The sequence below is a fragment of the Oreochromis niloticus genome, linkage group LG4 (assembly GCF_001858045.2).
Source record: "Oreochromis niloticus isolate F11D_XX linkage group LG4, O_niloticus_UMD_NMBU, whole genome shotgun sequence".
Classification (NCBI taxonomy): Eukaryota; Metazoa; Chordata; class Actinopteri; order Cichliformes; family Cichlidae; genus Oreochromis; species Oreochromis niloticus.
In genome coordinates, this window is record NC_031969.2 from 19,517,625 (window position 1) to 19,533,823 (window position 16,199).

The window sequence follows — 16,199 nt, forward strand, 5'->3', positions numbered from 1 at the left end:
TTCCCACTGTCGCCAAAGTGCTTGCTCATAGGGGGTCATATGATTGTTGGGTTTTTCTCTGTATTTATTATTGTGCTATCTACTGTACAATATAAAGCGCCTTGAGGCGACTTTTGTTGTGATTTGGCGCTATATAAATAAAATTGAATTGAATTGAATTGAATTGAATTGAATTGAAGTGAAGTTGTGGTATATTTTGATTTAAAAACATTTCTTCATGTAAAAGTAACCTTTTCTGGAAGAATAACACAGGAACAAGGTTGGCAACAAAAGTTACCCTCTCACAATTTGCACCTTTATTAATGTTTTATTGAACAGTATACCATATCAAATACATGCACACCTTTAGATTTAGAGCAGATTGAACTAAATAAAACAAATTAAAAAATGTTGCAGATAGCTGAATGATGTCATTTTCGTCGTAGTTTAATAGTTTCTTCTATTTTGCAACATTCCTCATGTGGTCATTGATATGAACCATCATCGTAAAATAAGCAAATATTTGTCCTTAAAAACTTTTAATTCAAGACCATCATTGTGGAGTATGTCTCAGCTCTGTGACCAATGAATAAAAAATATTAAAAGAAACTTGCAAAAACTGTTATAACTGTTTTACTTGGACACTTACTTTAAAACCTTACTGACTTTTGTAAGAGTATTGCAACAACATAGATAAATAAAGAGCAATTGTTGAAAAGGAAGATACATGTGAAACTATCATCTTCTTTCAGCTGCTTCTGTTTAGGGGTTGCCCCAGCAGATCTGCCTCATCTCATTCTAGTCTTAGGATTCTCTTCAGTCACACTCTCTGCATGTCCTCCACCACATCACTGCATCTTCTCTGTGGTTACATGCTTTTATTTGTTTCAACTAAACTTCTTCTGAGAACATACATTTTTATTTGCTTTTAACTGAAGGACAATCTCACTGCTACCACTGACAGTAGGCAACTTGCCTCACTCTTTCACACACTTTTGAAGACAGTCTCTACAAATCTCTGCTTATTACTGACAAAAGTTTAAAAAAAATTGCAAAAAGCTGCAAGAGTAAAAAGAAAATGCATCAACACAACAATATAATGTCTTTGGTAATGATGTGCATGTCAAAACAATTGTAATGTGTACAAACAAATTCTAAAGTGGATAGGGAAGTGTGCTCCTGATTTCAGAACTGCATTAAGTGTGTTTAAGTAGAACGAATGTAGGACACATTTTGAAAAGAAACTGTCGTTGGTACAATAATAATAATAATAATGATACTGAAAAAACACTTAAATATAAAATTGAAAACAAAACATATGCTTGAAAAAATTAAAAACTATAGAAAAGATACACTTAAAAATCTTAACATGGAACATGAAAGGAAATCATATTTGCTTAAAATATGTATTGAAATTTGTATGTTTAAAAAACAAATGCAATATTGAAAATTGAGAATCTCCTTAGTAAAATTGTGGACTCAGTTCCTAGTCAAAATATGACCTTTTGATATTCCCTCAGTTAGTGACATTTCTTCATCTGACGACTGGGCTATTTTCAAGTTTGTCATAATTTTCCTTCACCATTGAAAGCTCTGCTGAAAAATCTAAAACAAGCAAACAAAAAAAGTCAAAAATATTAAAAATAAGATATTCAGGTTTCGTTCAAGTCGAAGTTGTATTTATTGTCTTTAGAAATGTTTACCTGGAAGTGAGCAGTTATCCGTCTTAAGTGAGAGTTCAATTGATTCCATCATCGTTTTCTGCAGCGTCTCTAGGATGTATTGCTAAGATAGTGCCAAACTTTTAATCACTTATCAAAGAACCAGTGAGCCTACTGAGTACTGAGAAATACATTTAAAAAACATAACTTAAGATGCGTTAGAGGTTGCTAGGACTGAGGAAAATACTCAAGGAAACACACATTTCTTATAATATCCACTCAAACAGAAAAAGGCATTGTGTAAATATTGGACAAAGAAAAATTGATGTGCAACAGTATGGTTTAAATTGTGTTCTTATTATGTTTAAATATGAAATATAACAAACCATCAAGGCATTCAGCTTCTCCAACATGGTATTTTTCGCCCGCTCAAACATGCCCTTATTTGAGTGCACATGTCTCTCAATAGTCTCTCTCATGTTGTTCAGTGTGCCTGGTCCTCTGAATGCTGCGGCCTCTAGAGTAAGACATAAAATGTCTATCAGACTTTTGATGCAGAATCATGATAAAAAGAAATGTATCTTATTGGCAACTTATAAATCTCTTTATTACTGATGTAGCATTCTTCCATAATTTCTTTAATTTTCTGTGTCACACTGTTGTAGACATCTTTCTTCTGCGTCCGGATGGTTTTATTGAGTTTTGCCTTGATTTTTTCCTCCTTAGAGAAAAAAAAAAATATAAATAAATAAATGTATATATATATATATATATATATATATATATATCATTATTTTTCAGTTTTGACTAATATATTGGGAAGTTTAATCTTTTACCTCTGTCTTGAGAAATCTCAGCTGCAGTTCAACATCTTTGTGGGGTTTATTCAAAAAATCGGTGTTAAGTGAAAATGTTTCAATTACACCATTAAATGCGCCGCATTTAACTTCATTTCTGAAACATTTAAACGGGATGATTTTAACACGCAGAACTAGAATGTTTTATTTTAAAACTGACTTGTATATATCCATTTCATGTTTTTATTTGTTAAGAGGTGTGGTATATAATGTGTATCCTTACGGGAAGGTCTTTCTGAAATCTTCATCAATGCTGTCCATCAAGTGTGAAGCTAACATCATGTTAATGTTTATTTGCTTCCCCTTTTTTTGTTTGTAGATGCCACCACTCTGAACAACACGCTTTAGTGTCCCGTGAAAAGCACTGCCCTTCTTTCTCTGAAACAAAGTAGAGAACATTTTAACACATAATCATATAAAATGCAAAGTTGCTTGTGTTGATGGAACTAGCTTATACATACATAATACAAGAAGGTCTTCAGTTTTTGTCCATATGAACAGATGGAGCTCTCAACTCCCTCGCTAAGGCATCTCTCAAAAGTCCTATAGGCCTCTGCCATTGCTTTTGCGACTTGCTTAAGTTGTTGGCTCATTGTTCTCTCAAGTTCTCCACACACATGTTTTTTACTAGCCTAAAATTAAAAAAAAAGAACATGTTACAATTTTTTATCAAACTATGTCAATTTTAAAAAAAGATTCACAAACGAGTCAAAAGTAAAAATACAAGCGAAAAAAAGAAAAAGAAAAAAAAGCAGCATTTCAGATTAAGGAATAGGTAGGGTAATATTTTTTGGTTTGTTTGGACAGAACTTTGAGATTCAAAATTACTCATCAACTACTAACTGAATGCAACATCCAATATTGGATTATTCACAACCTGCAACTTATCTTAGAGAAGTGCTATCCTGGCACTTTCTTATTCATGTCTAAGAATGTAAGAACTTCATCTAACATAACAGTAAGAACTGCTTTACTGGCCCCCTCCTCACTTACAACATACTTTAAGGATTTAATGAAACTGTTTAAAAACATACATCATACCAATATTCTTTGATTAAATATTCCCTTCTGATTAAATTTCTTTTATTTTCTCAAGCGGTTGAAAATTGTGTTTTATTCTGCTTTATAAAATGTTGTTGTATTTTTCCTTTGCTGTTGTGCTTTCCTAAAAATCTTTGCGATTCACATTTCATGTGCACCTTGTCATTTTCCAGCGACATTGAACACACTTTACTAAACTTACTTTCAATAAACACAGCTTTAAAAAAATATTAATCACAAATCTGAGTATTTATTACCACTTACCACTCCTCTGCAGTTGGCCCCTTGAATCAAAGACAGAATCCCATAAGCTCCAGACACATAGTTGAATGTCTCTGAGTGACAGTCATTGAGATCTTGCAAAAATTGCTGAAGTTTGGGTATTTCTGTTAAAAGGAATTTGAATACTAAAATCTTACGTGACTGTGCATGCTGTGATTTAAATCCAATCGTTCACTCTTGTTTCAGTTAAAAAAACAAAAACAAAATATGCATTTGCACCATTTTTTCTTAGCTACAATATGGTCATTTAAGGAGACATTACCTACCAGTTTCATCTGCATTTAAGCGTTTCTTTTTTAGAAACTCTTTGGAGCTCACTGTGAAGACTTTGAAATGGTCATCAGTGAAGTGTTTCTGGGGAAAATGGATTTCATTTGAACACAATCTTAACATTAAAAAGAGTTGTGTTAGCTTTCTTCAGCTTGCTCACCTTAATTTTGTGTAGCCTGCTGAATTCTTTCCTCACTTCATCTTTGACTTGCATGTTTCTTTTAACTATAAGGTCCCGGCGTTGAGCTGCTGAACTAGAAGAAAAGATATTTGCACATATAGTTGGACAGTAAGGGGGTACTTAGAGTCTCTAACTAGACCCTTTCTAAGTAAGCAATAAGTGCACCCTTACTGGGTACTAACAGCTAGGTACTGCTGATAAAATGCACTTGATTAATTAATTAACGAGTGAGCACCGCTTTAAAAGGAGAGGTTGTTGCTAGGACAATCCGATAAGTCGCCATCTTAGAAAATTCACCTCAAGGTCACACTGAAATTCTCAGAGAAATTACAAAAAATCAAGAGCTACATGTCAAGCTCTACAGGCTTCAGTTAGCATTTTAAATGTCAAAGTTCACAATGATACGGTTAGAACAAAGACTAAACAAGTATGGCTTGTTTGAAGAGTTATAAGGAGAAAACCTCACTTCTCTGGAAAGAACGTGGCACCATGAGGATTGCAAAATGGGGCTCATTTTACAGCCACTGGATCTGGGTACTTTAAAGTTATTGAATTGACCTTGAACTTCTATGGTATACCGAAGTATTCTAGAGCCTGTTGTGGGGCATCTGTCTGACACCTAAAGCTTTTCCAGAATTGGGTCATGCAGCTATTGACATTTTGTGTTATAATGTACTTACTGATCATCTGAATCTTCAATGTGATCTGACTTAGTGCAGATAAATAGGATTTGTCGACACTCGCCACCATTTCCAATATAGCTGCTGGCACTTTCCAGGATCTCCCAGGCTTCTTTTTCTGCGATTACTCTATTAATCTCAGTTACAATCCACACAGTAGAACAATTTTCAACTATCTGAAAGAATATTATAATTCAACTGTAAGTAACTTATTATCAAAACTTCATATGTAAAAATAGACACCAGTGAATATGTGAATAAATTACTTGTTTCCACATTTTATCTCGACTCTTGTTACGGTCACCATTTCCAGGAAGGTCCACAAGTGTGACATGCTGGAGAAAATCATTGTTTGGCACCCTGACAGTCACACATTTCACTAGAGGCCAGTACCACTTCTTTACATCTTTACCACTTCCCTGTTTAGAGTCACTTCTTGTGTATTTGACACATCTTGCAGAGAGTTCTTTAGCCTGCAATAATTAACAAAAGTAAGACATCATTACTCTTAGCACTACACGTGTTGTACAAGTTAAAACTTTAGAGCAGCATAAAATATGACAGAAAAGCACAAATTTAAAAAAAAAACAGTGCACACAGAAGAAAACTAAACATTTCATTTATTTTTAAGATATTTACTTACTTGCATGTTTTTCCTGTTTTTAAAGCAAACGTGAACTCCTTACAAACCCAACCAGCTTTGATGTTAGGAAGAGCCCACACAGCAGGCCTCAGTGTAAGTATCTCTGGTTTTAATACCACATCAGTGCATCACATTGGGAGCACAAATGGGATTGAGGGCCGAATTTATTTCACACATTCACTGTGTTGCACATTGTAAAATCATAACCCAGAATCAGACTATTAAAGTCTGGGTTCTTGCACCTTGTTCTCTTCTCCAAAGTTAAATTCAACTTAAACAATGCACATTGCAAGTGCAGATTTGCATTTGTTCAGAGTAGGACTGTTTTGGTGTAATTTAACTCTTAGATACTGGTCTGATAAAATTTGACCTGTTGTGACATTTAACAGCAGTAAAATCCTGAAATTTGGCAACTTTTATTAAAATGATTTAAAAAAACACACATACTTCAGCTGTACTTGAATTTTGAACCAACTTTTCAAATAGAAAAAGTTTTTAAGATGATAGATCCATCCATTCATTCTCTTCGACTTATTCAATTTAGGGTCACAAGGGGGCACAAACCTATTCCAGTTGCCATATGGCAAGTTGGGATACACCCTGGACAGGGTTGCCTGTCCATCGCAGGGCTAAAAAGAAACTATGAACTAAAGACAGATAATATAACAAAATAGAACAGATTTTTAATTAGTGGACAATGGTCTCATACATGTGATGTATATTGGGCACACTAGTTAGGTTGCACAGTTAAGGATTACTGAAACCAAAGCTGTATGTAGATTATACCATCCTGAATACATCACCCTTGCAAGAATGCGTCAGTAAGTAATAGAGCGGTGCTGTCTTACTGATTCACATGACAAAATCTTCCTCCTGCCTTGGAGAAATTCTGGAATTTCTTTGAAATATTTTCCATCCATGAGATCTTCAGAGGACTTTCCTTTCCATTCTTCTCCATAGAGCGCTGAAAACTTTTCGCTGATGTCATGATAGTCATTATCAACATCCATTTCACAATCTTCATTATCCCCAAGAAACTGATAAGATGACCACAACTCATCTTTCCACTCCTTAAAAACAAAAAATGCTTTTCAGTTTTTTAAAGGGCATAAACCCAGAATAATAAGAAATTATATTTCTACAGCTAAAACTAATTTTACCTCTGGTGTGATGAACTCAATGTCTGCCTCATAGTTAGAGCCTTGCATGTTAGCCTCCACTTTGATCATGACTGAGGTGCATGCACTGACACTTCCAGAAGGCAAAAGGTTCTTCTCTTCAATGATGGCATTTATCAGAGAACTCTTTCCAGCCCCAGTTTTACCAAAGACACCAACCAGCTCCCTCTTGTCTGTCTCCAAATCACTAATTTTTTTCCTGTTAAATGAGATTGTAAATATGGGTTAACTGATCCAACTGATTACACAAATAATTATCACAATGCTTTTCACGTTTCTATAGCTTTTGTTTTTGGTAACAACTCAATCTTTTAGATGCTATCTCAGAAAAAAATATAGAAATTTAGTAGCTGAAGAGTTCAATTTTTACCTCAAATTTATGGATACCATAAACAGCAAATAAAAGTAGCTGTACTATACAGACTTACCAGAAATTCACAAGAATAAAAGTCTGGCAGACTTAAATCGAATCCAAGTGAGACTAACTATGATCCACACTAAAAGCATTGGAATAATTCATTTTCTGTTATAACCTGTCTGTCAGCAATACAACTTCAAACTAACTAATAAAGTAAGTAATAGTAAAAAGGTCTTGAGTCTTGCGAATTAAATAAGGAATGAATGTCCATGTTACCATGATTATTTATGATTCTAGAATCACTTGGTGGCAAACAAACAAACATGGCTTTCTAACATGGCTACACAGACACAACACAGAATATGGAAACTTAATACTCACTTCAGGAAAGCACTGAGCTTGTCTTTTTCGTGTAGTCTGGCATGGACGAATTTCATTATGTTTTTTACATCAGACAGCACGATTGCTTCTGTAAGCAAAGAAGTAAACAGCTATTTAGCAGGAGCTATAAACCTATGGATCCATCCATCTTCTACTGTTAATCCGAGTCCGAATCCGAATTTGACGCAAAAGGCTTTTCTCACAGGATCAAATACCCTGGTGAATCCCAAAAAACACATATAGATTGGTTTGGAAAACTCCCATGCAACCTCAAATATCTTTGACGGCATACAGTGCTGGTACAGTGTTTTGTGATGATTACGATGGCTGGATTTTTATTCCTGAGTCAAAAGGTTTATTTCATAGCTGGACTGTGCCTAGCACTACACTGGCCGAGATCTTTCGGCAGTAGTCCACCACCTTGGTCTGTCAGTCTAACTGCACTGTCCCAGCTCCATGTGACATTGTAGAAGCATATCAACCAAAACAGCCCCACCACATACAGATCCCTCAGAAAAACCAAGGAGAATATCATCCCAGTTGTCTCAGTGACCTTACACAAAGTAATCTCTGTAATTCTCACATTCGATCAGTCTTGCTTCATGGACTCATTGAAAACCCCCCACTTTTTGGTTCACCTACTGCCAGATCTACACTCTGCTTGGTCTATCAATAACTGCGTGCTGACTCTCGAGCCCCACAAGCTAACAAGCACGCCTGACAGCACTCGTCCTAAAATTTGGTGACTCCCTTCACCTTCAGTGTCCGCCAGGGCTTGTAATCTGGCATACCAGACATTTGCCTGTTGGGTAAATGCACTTTCAGACCAATGAGTCAACAGAAGGGCTGCTGTGGACCATACACACAAACAGCTGCTTAGTCATTAACTGACACTGTTTTACCCAGTCAAATTGCTTAACACAACCAGGCCCTCTCCACCTTTGCTGTGCACTCACACACCCTGTACAACAGAGTTTATTGTGTGAGGAGTGGTGAAAAGATGAATCTGAAAAGCTGAGAGAGAAAAAGAAAAAAAATCCACTTACAATAAATGCAACAAAATATGTCAAGGTAACTGACATGTTAGCAGCTGCACCATCAACAGTGGTACCAACAACACCACCGACACCAACAAGTAACAAGCCCTCACACTCACAGGAGGCTGATGTTGCTAGCATCAGCCATAGAGAAGTACAGGAGGGACAGCAGTCCCCAAAAGAGTGAGAAAGGAATGGAGAAAGGTGAAATTACCATGGTAAGAAAATAGATGAAAGGACATAATTCGGGAGAGATTCAAGGATTCCGGTAAAATGAATGGCTACTTTGATGATATGCCACCTAATCTCTAAAGTGTGGCTTTTAATTGTCACATGCTACATTGCAGTGCAACTAAGATATGCTAACCAATCAACAGCTTTACCAATCTGATTAAACCTGTTTAGACTAACATCTAGACTAATTGCAAAACAACAAGTAGCTCATTGTTCCAGCATCCAAGAGAAGTAACTGCTACCACAACTCAAGACTGATGCTGTATAACACAAATGCTATGGCAACGGTGGGACAGGTCACGTCAGGTCGGAGGGGATTTTATGATCACCAGATCTCACAGAGCTCCAAGAACAACTAGTGTATTGAAGGGATTGAGTACGAGAGCAGCTGAGCTTAAAGAAAAGATTGTGGCTAAGCTAGAAACCTGGATCCTCCATGGTTGATTACCAAGAGTATGAGATGTATCCTCTGCAGTGATGGGAATAACGGCGTTACAAGTAAGGGCGTTACTAACGGCGTTACTATTTTCAGTAACGAGTAATCTAACTAATTACTATTCCTATCGTTACAACGCCGTTACAGTTACTAACTAGAAAATGCGGTCCGTTACTATTTTTCAACAAACAGACGGTTGAAGCTGTGTTCAGCTTACCGCATCTTATATCAGTTGCACGGAAGTAGCTGTAAGTAATCTGGACGCTACAGCTTTAAGCAGCTGCGCGCTCCCACGGACAGCAATCACGATCACTGTCTAGCACAACACCTGGAGCTCAGGGGGCAAAACAATTGCATGAGTGCTGCTGTTTGACTGAGGAAGAATAAAGTAGTCATGGTAAGCGAATCACATGACCACTTAAAGACAAAGCAACAAGGTGATCTATACCAGTTTATAAATTGTGTTGATAGGCCACGTAAAACCAGAGTCATATAAACAATATATACGCGGCGTTTTTTCTCAATAGTTTCGTCATGTTTACTGTCTAAGGACACTCTCTGCTTATGACCAAAAAAAAAAAAACCCCAAAAAACGGGAAGTTTTAGGAGTGACGGAGAGAGAGAGAGAGAGAGAGAGAGAGAGAGAGAGAGAGAGAGAGAGAGAGAGAAAGACAGCAGAAAAAGAGAGAGAGCGAGTTTTGAGATGTGACAGATTTGTGATGTTTAGCGTGTTTGGAGTGTGTAGTTAATGTGTTGTCTTGTGTAGTTAGTGTGTAGTGTTGTGGATAGTTTTGTGTTGTGTGTCAGAACAATGAGGCGACTTCTGTCTCCAGGTAAAAAAAAGGAGTGATACACCTGCTGCTGTCAGACCTGCAGGTATCAGGCTGTGATGTTCTCCTTTATAGAGGACAGAAATTATTTTTTTGGAGTGGCACAAATAATTTGTGTGGCATCTTATTGAAGAACAGCTGATTGTTCTGTAAATAGTTTGAGATGGTTATTTAAAAAATCAAGGTAAAAGGTAAATGGATGCAAACAACTTTGTTGTTTGTAAAACTTGTGCATAGGATTTTAAAATTGACAATTTATATTTGCATTTAAAGTTATGAAATATGATTCATTAAACATGTTTGTGGTTGTTACAGTAAAAAATATAACTTTTTCTACTATGATTTTATGTTTTTTGTCTGATTTTAGATCAATTGAGTTAATACAGTATGTCAAAATGAAAACATAACTGTAAATTCAGACACATGAGGTTGTGCTGAAAAAGATGATACCAAACAAGGCAAAGTAAATCGTTTTTAAAGGTAAAATGTGGAGGAAACATCAGAAGTAGTTAAAAATGGCCAATTATACCCTGGACCTCACAGGGTTAAACGTTTTTTTTTAAAGTAATGCAATAGTTACTTTTCAAGTAATTAATTACTTTTAGAATATTGTAACTCAGTTACTTATTCAGTAACTAGTTACTTCTTCAAAAAAGTAACTGAGTTAGTAACTGAGTTACAATATTCTAAGAGTAATTAATTATAGTTACTAGTTACTTCTTCAAAAAAGTAACTATAATTAATTACTTTTTCAAAGTAACTTGCCCAACACTGATCCTCTGACAGTCTACTAGAAGAAGTGAATGCAGCATTATGGATAATCTTTACTATGACCTGAAAATGACACTGAAACCAACCAGTTGATCTACACCACAGAAGCAGTGATCTTTGGGATGCTTGGCTACAAGATAAAAAAGGCCACAAGAAGCAGTATCCTCCATGAAAAAGGAGACTAGAGGCCAAGATCAAGGCAGCAAGGATGGAAGTTAGCCAATTATAAGAGCTGCAGAAAGGTGTGATGAAGAAAGGGATGCTTAAGAAGTACAGCAAGCTACCCATGCCTGAAGCCTTATAAAATGCCAAGCAAAGACTCATAGCCTTCACTAGCCACCTGAAGGGGTACACCAGAAAGATAGAGGCCAGGAGGACAAGCCAGATGCTATTCAGTAAACCATCCAAGGTGTACGCTAAGCAGCACGGGAAGATTATGAGAACAGCAGCCCCACCAAGCCTGGAGATTGAGCAAAAAGACTGGCTGTAGTGATAGATGTAACTATATCAAGATATGATGTCATTAGGAAGAAATAAAACGAGAAGCTTGAGAAATTCCAAGGGCTGAGAGAAGAACTTTAAAAGATGTGAAGGGTGAAAGCAGAGTGGTCCCCACCATGGTAATCAGAGCACTCAGGGCAGTTATCCCCAAACTGGGAGGGTGACTACAACAGATCCCAGAAACACCATGTGAGCTCTATGTGTTAGAGGGCAATCCCTAGAATAGCAAAGATACTGAAAGGATCCTCCAGCCTCAAGCTTTCAACTGTCATTAATCTGCATTAATACAAATGACATTTAAGACCCATTAACCAGCCCATAGGCTGGAAGAGGAGAAATATGAGTAAACCCAGCCCTGCCAATCACAGCTCACTAAGCTACCATTTCAGGGAGTGGTTCAGCTCCTGCCAGTCTCAGCAAGAGTAACTCCAGTTCGGGGGCCAGGGTACCTGGACCTGGGGTATAGAGTATGTTTGGGGAGTGTGGGTGTGTGTACAGTGTCCTTTTCTGTTTGTCTCCACATTGGGTGAGTGCCGAGTATGTGTATATGTGTGCATGAGAGTGGGAATGCACGTTTGTCAGGTCGGGTCTTCCCTCTCTGGGAGCATCTCAGGCCCTCCCAGGTATGGGGGCCTGGAAGGGCCTGTGTGAATGTAATGTATCAGGCACACAATATGGTAACTTTAATTATGGTATATGTAGTACTCATGTTGTTGCCTCTTCAAAATTTAATTTTAATAAATAAACCAATACTTTTTTTTTTTTTAATGGCAGTTTTTTTCAATGGCCAATGTTTAGAGAGAAATACCCAATGGTTGGGAGCTACGTTGTCGTTTAGCTGGTGGTTGCAATTTGCTGGACTCGTCCGGTTGGTCGAACCTTCTCTTTCCTAATTGGATAGAAAAATATTTAAAGAAAAGGATAAATATATAACTTTGTTATCTGGGATTTGCTCAGGAGTCAAATTTAATATTTCACTTCAATAATATTATTCTATCCAAGTGACTGTTGTCTTGAAAATACTGCTTAATACTGCTTGTAATAAATAAGATGGCATTTATCTTACCTTTATCACTTGTGGATGGCAAAACCTGGGGATCAATGTACATATTAATGCATGAGATTATATATACATATACATACATACATATGTATGTATATATATATATATATATATATATATTTTAATATAATTCTAAATCAGGTGCATCTTCTCGCTCCTGTTAATAGTGAATACAAAAAAACTGAGTGCAAAATAACTGAAATACATAATTGCTATTATTGATCTTAGCCAGTTATAACAAAATTGTATCTAACTTACTTCAGCAGATAAATTGACTGTTTCCTCATTTGCGCTTTGTTTTTCCTAGCAACAACAAAAGAGTCCCGGTAAATAGTTTTGTTTTAATCTGTAATTTGCAGATACCAATGTAATTCTAACACAGATTTGCATAAATTGAGATTCATCAGACCAAATGTTACAATGTATAAAATAATATAGAAATATTAAATTGCATACAGTAAAATTACCTTTAACTGCTTGAATCTCTTCTTGAACTTTAATCCTGGTCCAACTTTTGGAATCAATTTATCAATGAGTTCATCATTAAGTTCATAAAAGCTTTCCTGTGTAATTTCTTCATCTGTAATTAAATAAATCTTAGTAATGCAGAAGTGCAAATCATTTTTAAAATTACTACACATGTCTGTGAAGGTTCTCAGTCATCCAGGTCATGGTAGTCTAAAGAGCTTAGAAAGAAAAGCATCTGGATTATAGATTTCACACAGTGGGTGTTGTTTCTGGAGTATTTGGTGTCTGACCCATTGTTATGGGCCATTCGATCCTTATACAACAGTTGCATGAGCTTGGTCTGCATAGCATTAAGTACATTACATATCTCGGGTCTTGTTCATGAGTTATGGGAGAAGGGAGCAGGAGCTCAAAAGACAGATTGGTGCTGCGGCTGCATTGATGTGGACGTGGACATCCCTACCATCACCTATGGTCATGAGCTGTGGGTAGTGACTGAAAGAACAGGATCACAGATACAAGTGGCAGAAATGGGCTTCCTCCAAAGGGTAGCTGGCCTCTCCCCTAGAGATCGAGTCAGAAGCTCAGCCACCCGGGAGGGGCTCAGAGTAGAGCCGCTGCTCCTCTACATGGAAAGGAGCCAGTTGAGGTGGTTCGGGCATCTGACAAGGATGCCTCCTGGGTGCCTCCTGAGTGAGGTGTTCTGGGCATGTCCCACCAGGAGGAGGCCCCGGGGCAGACCCAGGACACACTGGAGAGATTATATCTCTCTGCTGGCCTGGGAACACCTTGGCCAGCGGATAAGCTGGAGGAGGTGGCTGGGGAGAGGGAGGTCTGGGCTTCTCTGCTCAACCTACTGCACTCACGACCCTGCCCCGGATAAGTAGAAGAAAATGGATGGATGGACAATATGCTCTTCCTGATACAGCCCCAAATCTCCAGCTGGAAATAATCCAGTGACCTTTCGCTTGGCAAACTGACGTGTTAAACACTGCATCACATCAATATTGTTTAAAATCTGTGCTCATTAGTGAGGCATAGTAATACCTTACCTTCAAATTTATCCATCCACTTTTGTAGATCCCATTCAGTCAGTTTGTTTCGCACAAAATCATCCATGACCAAAAAGAGAAACTGAAAGATAAATTGTAATTTCTAAAGAACAACAAAATGGCTAGGAATAGGCAGATATATAGACAATAAGTTTAGAGTAAAAGTTCAAATAGTTTACCTGCTATTGAAGATGCGGTAGAAAAGATTCTTTCAGAGAGGGTGAAGTCAGCAAGAAGGCATAGACTGGGAACAGTCAGGAACAAAAACAAAAAAGGAGAAGTCCAACAATAAGTAGAAGTTTTAAAAACAAAAGTCGATTAAGGTTAAACAATAAAAAGAAAAAAAGAAAAAAAAAAGAAAAAAGCAAGAGAAGGTAAGTAGAACAAAAGGAGGTGAGTGGAACCAGATCTGAACATAAACAGATGCTAGTCAGGGGATGAGTAAGGGTAAGTGAGAAAAGGTGGAAGAGCTAGTGTTATTGCAGAGGTGATGGAAATGGCTGGATGTTTGGCTCAAGGATTTTAGTGGATATGTAAAAATAAGGAGCTGAATATAGGAACACTGACATTTAGTTTTGTTTGAATGTGACAATAAAAATAAAAAAGCCACTAGGAAAAATGTAAAAAGAAATAACTTTGAAAAACAAATACATAAAGAAAAAAACAAACTAACAGTAACTGTTAGGTATGACAAGCAAATGTGCTCTTTGGACACTCATTCTTTACTATTCTGTCAAAATGTCAACACAGTTTTGATGAAACAGGACAAAAAGAGTTTCCAAAAGGAAGTTTTAAAAAGTTCTCTAAAGAATAAACATAAATGACATGACACAGATTTGTTCCATGTCTTCAGTGTTTATGTATTTATGTTATTCATCTATGTTTATGTTATTTACAAGGTCAGAAAGGCTGCAGGAAGCAAGACTGAGTGATGAAACAGCATGGCAAGATTGTTTTCATAATATACACAAACTGAAACTACAGAACAATGCATATACAAATTCGCCTAATACAAAACTTTCCAAATATATGCATTTACCAAATATAAACTCAGTTTTGCTGTTTCATAACTGGGTAAAACTTTAACCTTATTAAAACGGCCTTGATTAACTATGATGTGTTTTTGTCCTAAGTAACATTATCAGTGTTTTTAATGACACTGAAGGTGATCTATTCAGCAGCTGCACTGAATCCATGAAGTCACAGGTCAATATTAGTAAAGCTGATACTTAAACCTGAGACTGAAAAGGACAATGTTTTGAGTTCCCCATCCCTGTCCTCAGTGCCTTGCAGGCAAAAACAACATAATTCATGCATGTTTTTTGTCCTGTTTTGCAGATTTTGCAGTCATAATCTGAACGCGATATTGCGCCAAACGGACTTGCTTTTTCCAAGATAACCCCAACCTATAAATTCTCTATTTATCTGTTTATTTATTCATGTCTATTGCGGACCTGAATGTAAAATAAAGAAAGAAAGAAAAAGGAATGAGGGAGAAAAACGGAGATTATAATGAAAGGAGCACAAACGGAAAAGCAAAATGGATCAACAACTACTGCACCTGTTGGACAACCAGGCACAGATACAATGTTCTTGTGTTTTTTTTTGTTTTTTTTGTTTTTTTGAAACGTTCATTCAAAAACCAAATGTACATACACAACAAATACACACAACAGTACTGGGAAGTTGTTATATACACAAACTGCTCGAATCGAATTATTCCCGAACGAAAGAAGGGAGAATACAAAGTAAAAAGGCAAAGCAGCAGCACTTCTGTAAATCTATGCCAAAGAAACAGTAGCCGCTCCACTGTAATGCTATCAGCCACCCACCCAGGGCCAGACATGCTGTGAATGCACGGTAAATTTAGCATTTACAGTAAAAGATTATTGTGACAGAAATAAAGCTAAGACCGTGAAAAATCAAAGTTACATATCGATCAAACGGCGTCTCCCGATTCTCTGCAGCTACGACCTATAAATACACCTGTAAAATAAACGTAAAATACGGCACAAAATTAAAACATACCAGCAATCGATGGAAGGAAAACTTCAGAGGAAACAATCCGCAGGTGATCTCTACAAAAACACGAGTATCACCGAATCAACAAAAATGTAACCAATTCAATCGGAGGGAGCAGCAACATTTTCACGACTCCTACCTGTAACAGCTTTAGAAGGCAGGTGACGAAGACACGGAAGCGAGTGAGGGATGCTTAGATGGAAGCTACGATTGAACACAGGACATCTATTTGCCTGATTTCAGTGATATCGTACCAGTATTTTTATTCTCAAAT

At 36.9% G+C, this 16,199-nt stretch overlaps 1 protein-coding gene across 6 annotated transcripts; it reads right to left on the reverse strand.

Moving 5' to 3' along the window:
- Positions 1-273: 273 nt before the first annotated feature.
- On the reverse strand, positions 274-16,159 carry LOC102081443 (nuclear GTPase SLIP-GC). Of its 6 annotated transcripts, XM_019355664.2 has the most exons (23): positions 16,065-16,159; positions 15,932-15,981; positions 14,083-14,147; positions 13,904-13,985; positions 12,851-12,963; positions 12,642-12,686; positions 12,387-12,411; positions 12,129-12,209; positions 7,512-7,599; positions 6,755-6,971; positions 6,443-6,664; positions 5,218-5,424; positions 4,952-5,127; positions 4,251-4,344; positions 4,087-4,174; positions 3,803-3,924; positions 2,959-3,129; positions 2,721-2,875; positions 2,477-2,594; positions 2,253-2,361; positions 2,027-2,157; positions 1,683-1,764; positions 274-1,584 (listed from the first exon to the last, which is right to left on the reverse strand). In XM_019355664.2, the coding sequence occupies exons 4-23, from the start codon at positions 13,968-13,970 to the stop codon at positions 1,514-1,516; spliced, it is 2,382 nt and encodes a 793-aa protein (XP_019211209.1). In that variant the 5' UTR covers positions 13,971-13,985; positions 14,083-14,147; positions 15,932-15,981; positions 16,065-16,159; the 3' UTR covers positions 274-1,513. The 6 variants fall into 6 exon arrangements, with proteins under 6 accessions (XP_019211209.1, XP_019211210.1, XP_025762006.1 ...); XM_019355665.2 differs by lacking the exon at positions 16,065-16,159 and having other exon boundaries at positions 12,851-12,894; positions 15,932-16,057; XM_025906221.1 differs by lacking the exon at positions 16,065-16,159 and having other exon boundaries at positions 15,932-16,057.
- Between the last annotated feature and the right edge of the window lie 40 nt (positions 16,160-16,199).